Source organism: Trachypithecus francoisi, unplaced genomic scaffold, assembly GCF_009764315.1.
Source record: "Trachypithecus francoisi isolate TF-2019V2 unplaced genomic scaffold, Tfra_2.0 Contig01440, whole genome shotgun sequence".
Taxonomy (NCBI): Eukaryota; Metazoa; Chordata; class Mammalia; order Primates; family Cercopithecidae; genus Trachypithecus; species Trachypithecus francoisi.
In genome coordinates this window covers 16,627,639-16,645,228 of record NW_022681431.1, presented here as the reverse complement: position 1 = coordinate 16,645,228, position 17,590 = coordinate 16,627,639, and the positions used below count along the sequence as shown (strand labels likewise).

The 17,590-nt window shown below is 36.6% G+C and overlaps 1 protein-coding gene and 1 long non-coding RNA gene across 23 annotated transcripts in view; one reads left to right on the top strand and one right to left on the bottom strand.

Annotated features, from left to right (window-relative positions):
• Positions 1–17,590, bottom strand: part of HMBOX1 (homeobox containing 1) — a 182,537-nt gene that overhangs the window by 79,375 nt on the left and 85,572 nt on the right. For all 22 annotated transcript variants that reach the window (XM_033229672.1, XM_033229706.1, XM_033229637.1 and 19 more), the window contains exon 4: positions 15,380–15,465. In XM_033229672.1, the coding sequence (XP_033085563.1) occupies positions 15,380–15,465 (86 nt within the window). The remainder of the gene's footprint in view (positions 1–15,379; positions 15,466–17,590) is intronic.
• The window catches only part of LOC117094368, a 165,388-nt gene that overhangs the window by 67,523 nt on the left and 80,275 nt on the right, over positions 1–17,590 (top strand). The window contains exon 2 of the long non-coding RNA XR_004441524.1: positions 13,962–14,015. This is a non-coding gene — a long non-coding RNA (uncharacterized LOC117094368). The remainder of the gene's footprint in view (positions 1–13,961; positions 14,016–17,590) is intronic.

The window sequence follows — 17,590 nt, the reverse complement described above, 5'->3', positions numbered from 1 at the left end:
ACAGAAAGTAAATTAGTGCATACCAGGGCTTGGAGGACTGGGGGATTAGGAATTACTGCTGATGGGTATGGGTTTCTATGTTAGACTGTATCTATGCAAGAATTCCCACCATTTTCCTCTGTTTTGATCCAGAATTCTTATTTGACTTGGTCTGTGTTTTAAGGTTCTAGCTACTGCTTCACTAGTTTTTCTTCTATTTTAGTTTTATTGTCTTTGCTGGGTTTTGATGGACAGAAGTGGACCACTAATATCCCTCAATCTTCTAAAGTTTGCTGATTTAATGGGCAAAAATTCCCCCTGATCTCTTGCAATTAAATTGTTCTTATTTAATATTCTAAGATGCTTTATATCTTTTCATATGTTTATTGGCCATTTATATTTTATCATGCGTAAGTTACACAATGCTACTCTTTACAAATTTTTTATTAGGTTACTTGTCATTTTTCACAATAACCTGTAAGAGCTCTTTTGAGATACCATCATAGATACTAATCTTTTGCTCTATAATGCTACAAATACCTGTCAATGTGAATCTTGTTTACAGTATCTTTTACTAGATATATGCTTAAAATTTTTATGTAGTTAAACCCATACAATTTTATTTTTTAGGTCTTATGTATTGCTTAGGAAAGCCTTTCCTATCCCAAAATAATAAAAATATTCATTATTTTCTTTAAACGGTAGTGTAGAATCTTTTCTCCAGCTTTAAAAAGTATATTCGTTTAGTTCTTTATTCCGTATGAAAACTGATTTTTGCTTCCGGTATAATGTTGGTATCTATATTTATTTTTTCATTTTCAAACAATCAATGGAAATATTTCCTTACAGATTTTAAGGGCTTCCTTTATTTAAGCTAAATTTGCTCATCTCCAAGGATCTATTAACGAACTCTATCCTGTACAACTGACATATTTATCTGACAATAAAATGACTCTGTTTTACTTACTCTAACTTTATGTAGTGTATTTTAATATCTGGTAGGGCAAATGTGGCCAACTCTTCCCCCTGCACCACCCCCCCCACCTTTTTTTTTTCTTTTTTTGTGATGGAGTCTGGCTCTGTCGCCCAGGCTGGAGTACAGTAGTGCAATCTTGGCTAACTGCAGCCTCCACCTCCTGGATTCAAATGATTCTCCTTCCTCAGTCTCCCAAATAACTGGGATTATAGGCATGCACCACCACACCTGGCTAACTTTTGTACTTTTAGTAGAGACAGGTTTCATCATGTTGGCCAGGCTAGTCCTGAACTCCTGACCTCAAGTAATCCATTCACCTTGGTCTCCCAAAGTACTGGGATTTCAGGTGTGAGCCACTATGCCTGGCCTTCCCCTGTTCTTTTTAAACAATCTCTTAGTTATTCTTATGTATTTTTTTCTTACAGATAAACTTTAGATTCACGTTGACAAAAACAACAAAATCTTGTTATGATTCTCATTGGTATCAGAGAGCACAATGAACAAACTGGTAACCCTGGGGTTGAATTTGGCCAGTAGAGATTATTGTTGAGTCTGTGACATAATATTTGTTTTTAAAATTGGTGTTGGAATTTTTTTTTAACACAGAACTTATACATGGAGTACAAAATCCAAAAGGAACAAAAATAAGTCATTTTCCATCCATACCTTACAACCCATCCCCTTCTTCATTCCACTGGAGACATACAGAGCTGCTTTATTCTTTTATGCGCAAATAGTACTCCATAGTATAGATGTACTATAATTTACCTAGCTAGCCTCTACTGGTGGACATGTAGGTTATTTATAGCATTTTGTTATCATACGATATGCTGCAATAAATATTCTTGTACTGTCATCATTCTAGACATAAGCAAATATTTCTACAGGATAAATTCCTAAATTACACAGTCAAAACTTTAAAAAATCCTACTCATACAAAAGTATGTATATCTTAAGAATAATATATCATCAACTTGAAATCTTATCTAAATCTTTATCAAAATATACCTTACTTAATTCGTTACATAAGTAGTGTCTATTTTGTGTGGAATAACGGCAAAAAATAGTTTAAAATAGTTACTTAATTGCTAACTATTAATAGTTGAAATTTATGTATCTAGAAGATGGTATACTATGTTCTTTCCAAAAATACTGATAATACTCTTATATACCGACATGGAACAATTTCCAAGTTTAAAAAAACCTAGGTGTTGATTTGGCACAAAAGGACAATGGACATACTTATTTGCTAATAAATGCATAATTTCTGAAGAAACTGTTAACATTAGTCTCATCCGGGAAGGGGATATGGCTGAGGAACAGAGGAGAAAGGAGATTTAGCATTGTATACTCTTCTTTTTCTTTTCTTTTCTTTTTTTTTTTTGAGACGTAGTCTCGCACTGTTGCCTGGGCTGGAGTACAACGGCAGGATCTCGGCTCGCTGCAACCTCCACCTCCCAGGTTCACGCAATTCTTCTGCCTCAGCCTCCTGAGTAGCTGGGATTACAGGCACACACCACTACACCCAGCTAATTTTTTGTATTTTTAGTAGAGATGGGGTTTCACTATGTTGACCAGACTGGTCTTGAACTCCTGACCTCGTGATCCCCTCCCCCTTGGATTCCCAGAGTGCTGGGATTACAGGAGTAAGCCACCTCGCCCAGCCAGCATTGTATACTCTTCTAAAGGTACTTCTGAAGTTTGAACCACATGAGTATATTTTGTAATATAAAAAGTAAATTTATTGTTCAAAAGTTCATTATCAAGTGGCCCAAAGCTATAAAAATTACGGTTAACATATTTAGTCTCAGGAAACTGAGCTTTAGGAAAGTCTATCTGGAGAGACATGAATGAAAAATGATTGCCTGCTGAAAATTAAGCAATTACAATAGTTAATGATAAGAACAGAAAAACTTCTATGGCATTTACTATGTGCCATTTGAAACTTTACCAAAACTAACTCATTTAATTCACTCAAGAATCCGTTTAGGTAGGTACTGCTGTTATTCTTTCTATTTTCCAGAAGAGGAGAAACTGAGGCTTAAGTAATTTGGCCAAAGTTACATAATAAGTAAGGGATGGAAATCAGATTTTTGAAGCCAGGCAGTCCATCATCAAAGTGCCCTTGACCATGGCAGTACATTTTCTCTATATACCAAATTGCTATGTAAAGAACAGTGGCTGTGTGGCAAAACAAACAGCAATTAACTGCATGACTATTGGCAAAGGAGTCAATCCCATTAAGCCTGGGTTTTCTCATTTGTAACTGAGGAAGTTAACACCTGCTTCTCAAGTATATAAAACAGTTAGCATGGCATCTAACACCTGATAGTGTTAAACAAGTTATAGCTAAAAATAAAACCCCCCCCAAAAAAAGAGGGTTAGCTAAGAGGGTGCAGGCTAGTAAAAAGCAGAGCCACTGGCCATCTATAAGTAATTTGGACGGCTAGATACTGATGGGGATTCAGTTTAATGATAAAGCTGAAGACTGTAAAAACAATGTGGCTAAACAATGGCTTAAGATATTTCTTATTATTATTTCTTATGCATGATGGTAATTATTTTAACACACAGCACTCAAGAATTTCAAAGACTCTTTTATCTCCTAGAAAAATCAAGACAAACTGGTAATAAAATGTCCTGCAAAAACTGTTCAGCAATGGAAGGGCTTGGAAGCAAAAGACAATAGGTTTAAAACTGTCAAGGGAGAAAAAAACACTTTTAAGAAAATAGCATATTCTAGTTCTTAAAATGACTCAGAACATTAAATGAAAGATCACAGTAAGAAAGTTTCTAAGAATCCTGGACTACATTTCTCATCAAGAACAATGATGAGCTTGGGGCAGTATTAGGACTTGTACTTTAAAATCAACATGTTCAAAAGCAAGATGGTGTTCATGGATCTGTTTGGGAGATCTAGTGACAGGCCACTCAATTATTATTATTTTTTTTTTTTTTGAGACAGAGTCTCGCTCTGTCGCCCAGGCTGGAGTGCAGTGGCCTGATCTCAGCTCACTGCAAGCTCCGCCTCCCGGGTTTACGCCATTCTCCTGCCTCAGCCTCCCGAGTAGCTGGGACTACAGGCGCCCACTATCTCGCGCAGCTAGTTTTTTGTATTTTTTAGTAGAGACGGGGTTTCACCGTGTTAGCCAGGATGGTCTCGATCTCCTGACCTCGTGATCCGCCCGTCTCAGCCTCCCAAAGTGCTGGGATTACAGGCTTGAGCCACCGCGCCCAGCCTCAATATTTTTAAAACTACTATAGGGGCAAAATCTCATAGCATAGCAAGTAAAAACTATGTTCTTTACTCAGGCATCACAAGGACATAAGGGAAGGGCCACTGCTTATTCAAAGCTAATTTAATTTGGTTTGTGGTTAGTAAATCTGTTATTTTAGGCAACTGGCAAGAGAAAAATATTCCTGCCATGAGTGAAATCATGTAGAAAAGTGCTGGCAGTCTTTCAAATATTAAGGACCCAATAATCTCTAATGTTCTATATTCTATTCTGCTGACTTCAGTACAGGGCACAAGCCCTAAGATCCAATTAGTAAATTATGACCAGTGTAAGATATTCACTATAATAAAAAAAGGTACATTTGCAAAGACATTTAAGAAAGAAATAATACCAATTCTACACAAATGCTTCCGGAAAATACAAGAGAAAGGACCACTTCTCAACTTATCTCATGAGGCCAATGTTATTATGATAACAAAACTATATAAGGACATTGTAAGACTAGAAAGTGGCTGGGCACAGTGGCTCACGCCTGTAATCCCAGCACTTTGGGAGGCCGAGTTGGGCAGATCACTTGAGGTCAGGAACTCGAGACCAGCCTGGCCAACATGTTGAATCCCTGCCTCTACTAAAAATACAAAAATTAGCCAGGCGTGGTTGCAGACACCTGTAATCCCAACCACTCCAGAGGCTGAGACAGGAGAACTGCTTGAACCTGGGGCAGAAGTTGCAGTGAGCCGAGATTGCACCACTCCACTCCAGCCTGGGAGACAGAGTAAGACATCGTTTCAAAAAAAAAAAAAAAGAAAAGAAAAGAAAGAACATAGGAAGTAAAACATAAACCCAGAATAATGTCCCTCATGAACACAGATGTGACAATTCTTAATATCACCAAATTAAATGAAATAATATAAAATGGATAATATAACTGAATGGAGCTTTTCCCAGAATATAGGTCGATGTGATTTACCATATTAACAAGACTAAGCATGAAAAACCATGGGGTCATCTCAAAAGATGCAGAAAAAGCATTTGATAAAATACAACATCCATCATGATAAGAACTATTAAAAATTATAAATAGAACTTTCCTTGAAGGAATCTTGGTAAAGGGCAACTATGAAAAACTTACAGCTAAGAACATACTTAACGGTGAAAGACTGAATATTTGCTCCCTAAGACTGGGAACAAGGTAAGGATGTCTGCTTTTGTCGCTCTATTCAAGATTGACCTGTAAGTCCTAGTTCAATAAAGGGGAAAAAGAACAAAGAAAGAAGAAAGACATATTGAAAAGGAAGAAGTAAAATTATCTCTATTCACAGATAACATGATTGTACACAAAATCCTAAACAAAAAAAAATCTTTTAAAGCTACTCGAACAAATAAATGAGTTAAGCAAGTTCACAGGTCAATATAATAAAAACAATTGATCTATGATACAAGAAACAAGGAAGTGGGCACCGAAATTAAAAACAATACCAATATAATAGCAACAAAAATATAAAATATTTAGAGAGGAATTTAATGTGTACAAGACATGTACACTGAAAACCACTAAAATGGTTGAGAGAAAATAAAAAAGACCTAAACAAAGTGGAGAAGTATCAAACTATGTTCATAGATTGAGACTTGATATGATTAAGATGAAATTCCTAATGTCAGATTGAGCTATATATTCAACATAATCCCAATCTCACTACAGGTGTGCTTTTTGTAGAAACTGAAAGCTAGTTTTAAAATGTATATAAAAATACAAAAGATCTATAAAGTCAATAGTGATCTTGAAAAGGAAAAACAACATTGGGACAATTATACGTTCTGATTTCAAGACTTATAATAATCTACAGTTTGTATTGGTATACGAATAAAGATGGACAGAACAGAATACAAAGCCCAGAAACAGACCTTGCATGCATGTCCAACTGAACTTCCACAAAGATAACAAAGTAATCAAATGGGGAAAGACTAGACTTTTCAACAAATGGTGTTCCAACAACTGGATCTCCGTAAGAAAAAAAAAAATGCCTCAAGCCTTATCTCAATACAAAAATTAACTTTAAATAGTCCACAGACCTAATGTAAGAGCTAAAACTATAAAACTTACAAAGGAAAACATGAGGAAATCTTTGAGACTTTGTTTAAGCAAATTTTCCTTTGTTTTTTTTTTTTTTTTTTCTGAGACAGAGTTTCACTCTTGTTGCCAAGGCTGGAGCATAATGGTGCAGCTCACTGCAGCCTCGGTCTCCCTGGTTCAAGCAATTCTACTGCCTCAGCCTCCCGAGTAGCTGGGATTATAGGCAAGCACCACCACGCCCGGCTAATTTTGTATTTTTAGTAGAGACGGGGTTTCACTATGTTGGTTAGGCTGGTCTCAAACTCCCGACCTCCTGTGATTCGCCCGCCTCAGCCTCCCAAAGTGCTGGGATTACAGGCGTGAGCTACCGCGCCCAGCCCTGTTTAAACAAATTTTCTTAGAACACAAAAAGCAAGAAACCACAAAAGAAAAAAAATGATAAACATAACTGCATAAAAATTTAAAACATTTGCTCTTTGAAAGATATTAAGAAAATGAAAATGCAAGCCTCAGACTAGAAAATATGTATATCTGTATATTTAAGGACTTGTACCCAGAATATACAAACAGCTCTTATAATAAATAAGGCAAACAACCTAATTAAAAAATAATAGACAAAAGATTTGACAGACATCTCACCCAAGAAGATACGTGAATAACAAATGATCATATAAAAAGATGCTCAACATAATTAGTCATTAGAAAAATGCAAAATAAAACTAGAGTGAGACATCATTATAACTGCGTTAGAATGACTAAACTCACAGAGAAGCACAAAACACCAAGCACTGAAGAGAATGCAGAGCAGTAAGACCTCATTCTTTGCTAGTGGGAAGACAAAACGGTGGAGCCACACCGGAAAACAGTTTGGCAGTTTCTCAAAAAGTTAAATGTATATTTACCAACAACTCCACAATCCCACTCATGGGTATTTACCCATAGGAAATGAAAACATAATCCAACACAAAAACTTGTACACAAAATGTGCATAGCAGCTTATTTCAAAATAGTCAGGCCCTGGAAACAATCCAAATGTCCATCTACTGACTAATGGGTAAACTAATTTTGTTATATCCATTCAATGGATTAGTATTCAGCATTCAAAAGTCATAATGACTGAAACATGTAACAACACTCACGAATCTTAAAAGCATCATGCTAAATGAAAGAAGTTGGAGACATAAAAGGTATGTTTTGTACAATTCCACTGACATGAAATTCTAGAAAAGTCAAATCAATAGTGAAGGAATACAGATGAATGGTTGCCAGGGACTGGGGGTGGGAGAACAGTATTTGACTGCAAAGATGCATGAGACAACTTCTTGGAATACTGAAATATTCATATCTTGAATTTGGTAATGATTATACCACTGTATAAGTTTGGTACAACTCAGAAACCTATACTCCTAGGTAAATTTTATCTTAATAAAGGTGATAAAAACAAAGAAAAAACCAATTTCCCCTGCACATCTCCAAGTTTATTTTGTGAGTATCAAATGATATAGTCAAATTTAGCTGAAGTTGACACATTCTGATATTAAAAGCTTTTCTTCTAAGCCAAAAGAATTTGAAACAATGCTTCAAAATTTATAGGCCTCTCAGGTATCAAGGCCCTCAGCTGTAGTTTAGTTAGTGCAAGCGTCAGTTCCTTACTTAAGTAGATTTAGTAACACTAAATATAGTATTACATCTTCCCGACAAAACTATTTGCAGCACCTTGATTTAAGGTCTCACTCTGAGTAAAACTTTCAAGAGTTAATAATTCTTTTTTTTTTTTTTTTTTTTTTTTTGAGACGGAGTCTCGCTCTGTCGCCCAAGCTGGAGTGCAGTGGCCAGATCTCAGCTCGCTGCAAGCTCCGCCTCCCGGGTTTGCGCCATTCTCCTGCCTCAGCCTCCCAAGTAGCTGGGACTACAGGCGCCCGCCACCTCGCCCGGCTAGTTTTTTGTATTTTTTAGTAGAGACGGGGTTTCACTGTGTAGCCAGGATGGTCTCGATCTCTGCACCTCGTGATCCGCCCGTCTCGGCCTCCCAAAGTGCTGGGATTACAGGCTTGAGCCACCGTTTAAGACTGACAGACTACAGCTGAATCTAAGGTTTTGCCATTTTATCACGCACAGATACCTTCTGACTTTCTTACTTGGGTATCACTTCTTCTTTTTGTCATTTATTCCTGTATATTTAACAATTAACATATTTAATATAACAGTTTTTAAATTACATTAGGCAAGAAATATTTCACACAACAATCAAAGGAACATTGTATCTAAGTACAGGCTTTTCCCCATAATCTTAGGAAACAAGAACTGGAGAGAAACAAAAATGGTAATTACTGAATGAAGGAAAAATCACATCTGTGCCTAACCTTTGTAAGTCATTGTCAGGGCTTGTGGTAGGGTAGCATTTTTTAAAATACAGTTTCTACTTTATATACAGGTGAAAGAGATGCCATTTTATAGCCGACAACAAGTCTTCCTAGTATTTACACCAAAAATGTATACTCCTATGCATTGTATCTGAGATGATCAAAGACCTGGCAGGACAAGGAATTTCAATAACTGTACAGAACTGATTTTCAAACAACAAAAAATATCCTCCGAAATTATTTTCACTCCAGTTCCTCGCTTAGCTGTCAACAAAGTGAGAAAATATGGGCATTTAGATGTGGAGAAGGCTGGTTTTTTCCTATGAGGGGAAAAAAAGTAACTTCATGTGTTATGTTTATAAGAAAATAGTTTTCCAAAAAATTAAAGAAGACAGAAGGAAATGAGATTAAAAAGTAAGAATTTTTTGAACCATGGAATAACATCTGTTCCTATTCCCCCAAGGCTGCAAAACAAAAGAAAATCCCAACATGCACTCTGCGAAAACAATTATAACGTGAGTGAATGAAGTACATTCAGAGAAGATTTGAAAAGAAGGTTTCTGCTAACAAAAAGAAAAACTCTAAACCTCTTCCATTTGAAGAGAGAATTATATCTTTCATGTAGAAGCCCACCCAATCTGTAGATAGGTGATAGCCTTCAAATTGGAGATCCACATAAAACTGGTAAAATCCATTAGGCAGAAATTCATAAAATCTTGTTAAATGAGCAAGATAATTATTTCTGGTTGTATTATAATAGGACAATTCCACAGTCTGTGACTTACAGTCTACCAGCATTGCTTTACTAATATAGATAGAAATTCCACTTGTTTATAGCAGCTTTATTCATAATTGCCAAAACTTGGAAGCAACCAAGATGCCATCCAGTAGGTGACTAGAGAAACCGTGGTACATCCAGACAATGGAATATTATTCAGTGCTAAAAGGACATGAGCTATCAAACCATGAAGAGACAGGGAGGAACATGAAATGTGTATTACTATGTGAAAGAAGCCAATCTGAAGCTCCACACTGTATGACTCCAACTATATGACATTCTGGAAGGCAAAACTAGGGAAACAATAAAAAGGTTGCCAGGAGTTGAGGGGAGGAGGTGATGAACAGGCAAAAGCAGAGAATGTTTTGGGCAGTGGAACAACTCTGTGTGATGCTACAATGGTGGATACATGTCATTAAACATTTGTCCAAAAACCACAGAATGTGCAAAACCAATATAAACTATGAACTTTGGGTGACAATGACGTGTCAATGTAGGTTCACTGGCATTAACAAAGGTACCACTCTGGTGCTAGATGGTGATAGTGGGTCAGGGGGATGTATGGAAGGCAGCTGTGAACCTAAAACTACTCTAGAAAATGAAGTGGTGGTGGTGGTTGCTTTTAATATACTGAAACTTTAGTTGATTTTTAATGTCTGATCTTAAGTTCTCTGATTAGGGAACTTAATTCTTTACCTTTGTAAAAAAAATTTTGCTATAATTAAATAGAATATGCAGTGGTTTTACCCCACATTTAAAAGATAAGTTAAAAAGGAATTGATCTGAGTACAGTTGGAACATTTCTAAAACCAGTTCAGAACTTGTCTTTACACAAATTCTTATGTTTTGGGAATGAGAATCACTAGGTACAGGTAAGATGCACATCTGATAAAATGCATTTACAACTTAAAAACAATAGAATTTGACAGCTAGAAAAGATATATAGAAGCTGCTATGGTTGAATGTTTATGTCCCTCTAAAATTCCTATTTGTTGAAATTGTTACTTCCAAGGTTTTAGGAGGTGGGATCTTTGGGAGGTGATTAGGTCATGTGAGTTGAATCCTTATGAACCAGAATTAGTGCCCCAATAAAAGAGGCCCAAGAGAGACCCTTTCCCCCTGCCACTACGTGAGAACACAATGAGATGGCATGGTCTGTAAGTCAGAAAGCAGGCTCTCACCAGACACTGAATCTGGCTTGATCCTGGACTTCCCAGCCTCCAGAAATGTGAGAAATAAATTTCAGTTGCTTACAAGCCACCCAGTTCACGGTATTTCGTTAGAGCAGCCAGTTCAAATGGACCTAAGAAAGAAACTATTTAGTCAAAGTCCTTTATCTTATAAATAAGGAAAATGAGACTCTGGGTCACAAGGCTATTTTATGGCAGAAAGACCAGAACATTGAGATTCTGTTACTTCTTCATTATACTACATTTTAAGAAAATAAAATTATGGTAAATTTCTTAAAATTCAGAGGCACTGTTTTTTTCTTCTTCTGTGTATTTATTTCTTCAGAGGATATGCATCAAATTAATATATTTCTTTGGCTGATAAGTGCTCATCAAGCTCTGCCCATTTACTCATTTATTCTGCATGCTTGATTTTTTTCCCCCAAAGGTCATTAAAAAAACTATTTTTAAGCACTCTTAAACAGCCTAAGAAAACATTTTACCCCGAAAGTGAATAGAGAATACATGTGCTTATTACTAAAGCAAAGACTATGCTTACCAACCCACCATTGTTAGTGAGAATTTAGAATCTTGGCTGACCTCTTACAGAGGTAAAAATCCACCCTTGGTGGGAACAGCTGCGACTGTGAAAGAAGCTACAAATAACATGCTGGGAATTCAGCAGGCACTGTTATTATATCCTGTTTATACTGTCATTTTTCCTATCAGTAGGATATTATTTATACAGACCCCACCCATGAACTTCTTGTTTATCTTATTATAGAAATCCTCTGAATCTATAAAAAGAAACTTCTGTATTTGTTTCTGGAACAAGCACATGTGTTATAATTTTGCACCTCATTACACTTTTTATTTAGCATTTTCTTTTGTTATGCACCACTCGTTCTCATTTTTATCTCAAGGTTGACTTATTTCACATATTAGAGTTGAACTTAAATCTTTTAAAGATAACTTGTTAAAAGATTCAGGATAACCACATCCTAAACCTTAAGGTAGATTTCATTAGGTACATATTCTTTGAAGATACACTTGACTAATTTGTTTAAAGACAAAAAAATATGTATATACACTGATGAGGTACTGCAGGGAGTGAGCTCTAGGTGACCAGAAGGCTTCCATATTCAGTTTCACTCTAATCTAAGTGGACCAATTACAAGGACAAGGCTTTATTCAGTTCTACCGCCTCACTATTCTCTAGCTGGATCTCTTCTCTGCAATGAGAAGCCTTGCCCCTGAGTTTAGCCTGATGGCTGGACAGTCTGGGTAAAAAAATGTTAACACAATAGTACACAAAAAACATAGGAGTTCAGTATATTGACCAATAGGACAATGAACCAATATGGTTATCAATCATCCTCATTCCCCAGGCCTGATATAAACAACTGAAGTAGATAAAGGAAAAATGCAAGTTCCTTAAGGGCAAAAATTCACATAGCATTTGTTGAGCAAATGAATTATTATTTTTGGAGAGGGCACACCACTGAAGAAAGTCACACTGGACACATTTTCACATGTATAGCTTGTGTCAGCATCACCAGTTCTCCTCTTATACTATAAGGCAGCTAGGTAAACATGGAATGTTCAGAGTACATGCACAATGCTAGACTCTTTGTGTAAGGAAAGGTCACTCTTGAAGAACACTGCTCTAAAATGCATAACTAAAATGAGTACTAAACCTCAGGGTGATGAACTAAGTGTAATTCATTTCAGAAAAAAAGAGAGGTCTGCAAGGACTAAATTGGTCAAGAAGTTAAAATGAGGGTAACAACTGAGATAATCTTGATAAACAGAAATTCATAAGGCTGGGATGAGGAGGTGAAAGATATCTTTGGCACAACCAAAACTTCGGAAGCATCCAACTGAGCAGAATTCTGGGAATGGCAAATAGTGAAATTCAGCTGGGGGCATACTGAATAGAGGATGGCAACAAAAGAGAAGGCTGGAGTCAGATTACAAGAAATTTCATTTTTTAGACAATGGAGAATCACCAAAAGATATCTGATCAAGGGAAGAGGAACCCAAGCTTTTGGAGTAGAAATGAAGAGGAGGAAGAACAAGTTGGGGTGAGGCTGAAAGCGGGAAATAAGTTTGTAACACTACCAAATCCCATAGTTATGGCAGCAAAAGAAAGGTTAATGTGGTACAATAGATAATAAATATGTAACTGTATTTTCAGTTCTTGCTTGCAAAAACAGAAGATGATGGTCGGGTGTGGTGGCTCACGCCTGTAATCCCAGGAGATCAAGACCAGCCTGAGCAACATGGTGAAATCTCATCTCTACAGAAAGTAAAAAATAGGCTGGGCACGGTGGCTCATGTCTGTAATCGCAGCACTTTGGTAGGCCGAAGTGGGTGGATCACCTGAGCTCAGGAGTTCGACACCAGCCTGGCCAATATGGTGAAACCCTACCTACACTAAAAACACAAAAAATAGCCAGGCATGGTAGCGGGTAGTGGGCGCCTGTAATCCCAGGTACTTGGGAGGCTGAGGCAGGAGAATCGCTTGAACCTAGGAGGAGGAGGTTGCAGTGAGCTGAGATCACACCACTGCACTCTAGCCTGGGCAACAGAGCAAGACTCCATCTCAAAAAAAAAAAAAAAAAATGAAAAATAAAAATTAGCCAGGTGTGGTGATGCACAACTCTAGTACCAGCTACTCAGGAGGCTGATATGGGAAGATCACTGGAGCCTAGGAGGTGGATGCTGCAGTGAGCCATGATCACCGGCCACTGCACTCCAGCCTCGGGAACAGAGCAAGACCCTGTCTCAAACAAAACCAAAAAACAAACAAACAAACAAAAACAAAAATAAAAACAGGGGATGGTATCATGATGACCATTACTGAGTGAGGTAATGTTAAACAATGCCAATCCACTGAAGTTAAAGTCAGTAAAGTTTACCAGTCTCCTAGAATAGCATTTCTCAAACTGAAATCACCTGGGCTTGTGGTTAAAATGTAAATTATGTTTCAGCACATTTAGAGCAGTATTCAGTATTTCTACAATTCTAACAAGCTCCCAGGTGATGCCAAAAACGCTGTTCCATGTACTATATTTTGAATAGCAAGATGGGAAAACATATCTTTCAGTTTCCCTTTCCAAAAAAGCAATACTATATTTAATGCATCATGTTTAACCCATTATGGTTTATCCAATGCCTTTAGATATGTTCAAGAAATGCTTTTTAAAGGTATGTTACTATGATTTGTATTAACTAAGGTTGGATGGGTTTCAAAGCTACTATTTTAAAAGTCCTAAATGATTCAAGATTCAGGGAATTCAATACACTAAGAAATGCTTCTACCTGAAAAAAAAAAAATCAACATTGCAATGCTATTCTGTAACACTAAAATTTTGTCTTTTTAGTTTTAGGCTGGCAAACTGGAAGATACTATTGCTTCTAGTAATGGAGGCTGAAATGTACGTACTGAAAGACAACATTTCATCTTTTCAAAGTCCAGATCAGTGAGTTTCACTAAAACCTGCTTGACTTGTCCTTACATTGCATTAAGCACCATAACTTGGTCCTTGAAGGTAAGGGTTAACAACATATTTTAAATATTCTATAGAAAAACACGCAAATACTACAACAACTAAACTAACACACTATCCTTTGGTATAAGACTTCTACACCGAAGGACACCTTTAATTAAAGTATTTTACCATAAACAGAAGTGTTGTTTATAAAAATATATTACTAGTGTAATATATTAAACACACACACACTATAAAAGATTGGCTGACCTTAGATACTTGGGATGAAATGTAAGACTTCTAAACTCTGGAGTTTCATTTTTAACCAAATTAATGGCCAGTAACAACCTTTTAGGTAAATTAGTTCCAATATGTATCATGGTCTAGAGAACAGAAACAATATTTTTAAATCATAAGTTATTGTTGAAGATCAGATCCAAGTATTTCATTGTAGAAGGAAGAAAACGGAGGCACAGAGGTTAAAAAGCCCAAATTCACATAGCCAGCTAGTAGAATGTTAATAAAAGGAGGGGAGAATTAATTTTTATATCTATCAATATACAAAGTATAACAACGTTGCAACTACAAAATGTACTTGAAAGAGTGTCCGGTTCTTCTAATGACTAAGGCCCAGTTAATTTTTTAAGGGTCTTATAAATCACTGAGATCTAAGAAAGGAAGTTCACACATTAACAAACAAAAGACATCTGCCCCCAAATTTAAGAACTTCATTAAAAAATGCAATCTGAATAGAGAATGACACAATACACCACATACTAAGGATGGGGCTTGGGTGGGGGTGGAGAATGGGATGGGATATAAAGAACAAGGAGAAGACAATGGTAACTCTTCTCAGTAATGTTTCAAGGAATGCTTTTACATATGCAAAAGTGGTTTAAAAAACAACTTTCTTTACCCTCATGAATCATTTTTTAACTGGTATAATCAGGAGTTACATTTGGAGGACTACAAAGCTTTTAAAAATATATAGTATAGAAAGCAGTTGGACGTGCATGTGTCATATGCTCTGTTACAATCAAAAGCAAACTATAGGAACCTTTTTTAGCCACAAAACAGGGAATTTTGTGCTTATTACAAATGCTATAAAGTTTACTAGCACAAGTCAAAAAAAATCACTAGAGAAGTTCAGTGATATTGGAGATAATGGGTTTTAAATCACAGGCATCCATAATTATGCCTAAGTTGACAGATCTGCACTGCAATGCAGAAATGCAAGCATTATTCCAACATCTGCACCTGAAGGCAGAGACTAGACATGATTCCAGAATAAAGGGCTCTTCAGCTCTTACCTGTTACCTGTGCAACAACTGCTTGGGAAATCCTCCGATTGGCAAGAAAGGCTTTGATTTCCTCTTTTATCACACTGCTGTCCCTCCTAACAAAAACAGAAGACAAGACCAACAATGTATGTTGAAGGTAGAAATCCTCATCTTTGCTAAAAGAAAGGTGAAGCAGAGAGGTGAGGAGAACACAGAAAGGACACAAAAATAAAGGGTAAACAGACCAAACTTGTGTGAAAATATGAAATTACAATGAACCAAGAAACAACAAATATTCAAGTCCTAAAACATCACACCATCAGACAGATGCTTTAGTGAAGACCATAACAGATATAAGTCTCATACCAGAGGATGGTTAATCGCATGCTCTTTATAATTCATATTAGGAACAAGGCTGTCATATGGTATATACAAAGTTTCATTACTGGGGAATGAATGTATCTTACAGAGACAGAAATCCTAGAAAAATAAAGAGCAACAACAACAAATTCAGTTGTGAGCAGACTGTGGGCTTGCATGTTAACTACACAACTGCAGGAACAATGTTCATTTAAAAACCTTTAAAATGATTAAGGAAAAAGAAATCATCGTTCCCACAACTGTAAAAATGTTAGCCATTTGAAGAAAGGCTTGCCCTTTAACTTCTTTTCCTGTATAAACAACAAAAGTGGGATCGGTTGAATATAAAGTTTTAGTATTAAAAAGGCATTTATTCATTTTGTATTATATATAAGAATACTTAAAACTACACAATATTCTGTGTCCTTGGGAATACATTATATATAGACCTCATTTTTCCTCCACTAAAATGCCTGTTCCAAATTTTTACTTAAAGACTCAACAAATTCTCAAAAGACTAGACATTCACAAAAATGACAATGAGTGGCAAGACTTCTGTTGTTTCACCAGAACAAGAATAAACAAAAATTATAGTTAAAACCTTAAAACTGACCAATCTCTCTTTCAATGCTTTATCTTCAAAAGGGTTACATAAATAGAGCAGTGGTTTCTGTTCAAGCTCAAAAGTAACACAGAATAGAGGTAACTTCTTATCTAACACAGGGTCAGCAAATTATGGCCTATGGGCTAATTCTAGCCTGCCATCTACTTTTACACAATCTATGAGCTAAGGATCATTTTCAGAGATGGACATTTGCAATTGATTTGATGACAGAAAATGCAAACGATAAACACAAACTAAGCAAAATACTATCCCTCCTCCTACAATTTCATTCTTCTGACTAGTAGGCCGATATTTTTAAAAACTCTATCCAATTATTATTATTCGGTGTTGACTTTTGTCAATAAAAATTTGTGGCTGTTTGTTTTCTGTCTTGCATATGGCTCTACATGATACCCTTTTTTTTTTCTTTTTTTTTTTAATTGAGACGGAGTCTCACTCTGTTGCCCAGGCTGCAGTGCAGTGGCTCGATCTCAGCTCACTGCAACCTCCACCTCCCGGGCGCAAGCAGTTCTCCTGCTTCAGCCTCCTGAGTAGCTGGGGTTACAGACATGCAGCACCACACCTGGCTAATTTTTGTATTTTTAGTAGAGTCAGGGTTTCACCATGTTGGCTGGCCAGGTTGGTCTTGAATTCCTAACCTCAAGTGATCTTCCTGCGTTGGCCTCCCAAAGTGCTGGTAATACAGGCGTGAGCAATCGCGCCCAGCCTATGTCTCTTCATTATATCCTTAAATTTGCCTCTTGGCCACAAAGTCTAAAATTTTTACTCTCTAGTCCTTTAGAGAAGAAGTTTGCTGACCCCTGATCTGAGACAAAGGATCACAAAACCTTAGTAATTGTTTTGTGAAAGAACCACAAACTCTTTTTAGGGGTTCACATTTCTCTGTAGACTATTTGGAGGAACTTAAGTATCCTATCCAAAAACAGTGAATTGTGATTTAACTTGGATGAGGGATTTTAGCTCCCTGATGAGTAGTTGTTACATGCTCTGTTGTAAGGACTCTGTTGTAAGACCATGCTCCCTTTGGGGAATTCTGGAAAAAAACAGAGAGGTGATAGTGGTGAGTTTCCAATCTGTAGCTCTATAGTATACTGCTGATTTATCAGTTGGAAATCCTAACCAAAAATATTCTTAAAGGAAAAAAATAATCAGCTGCCTAATGCAGTATTTAAATTTTCTCATACTGATCTAGATTCTGGTTAGATTCTTCCCAAACTGCCTGTCTATATTTGAAATATTTCTTTTTTTTTTTTTGG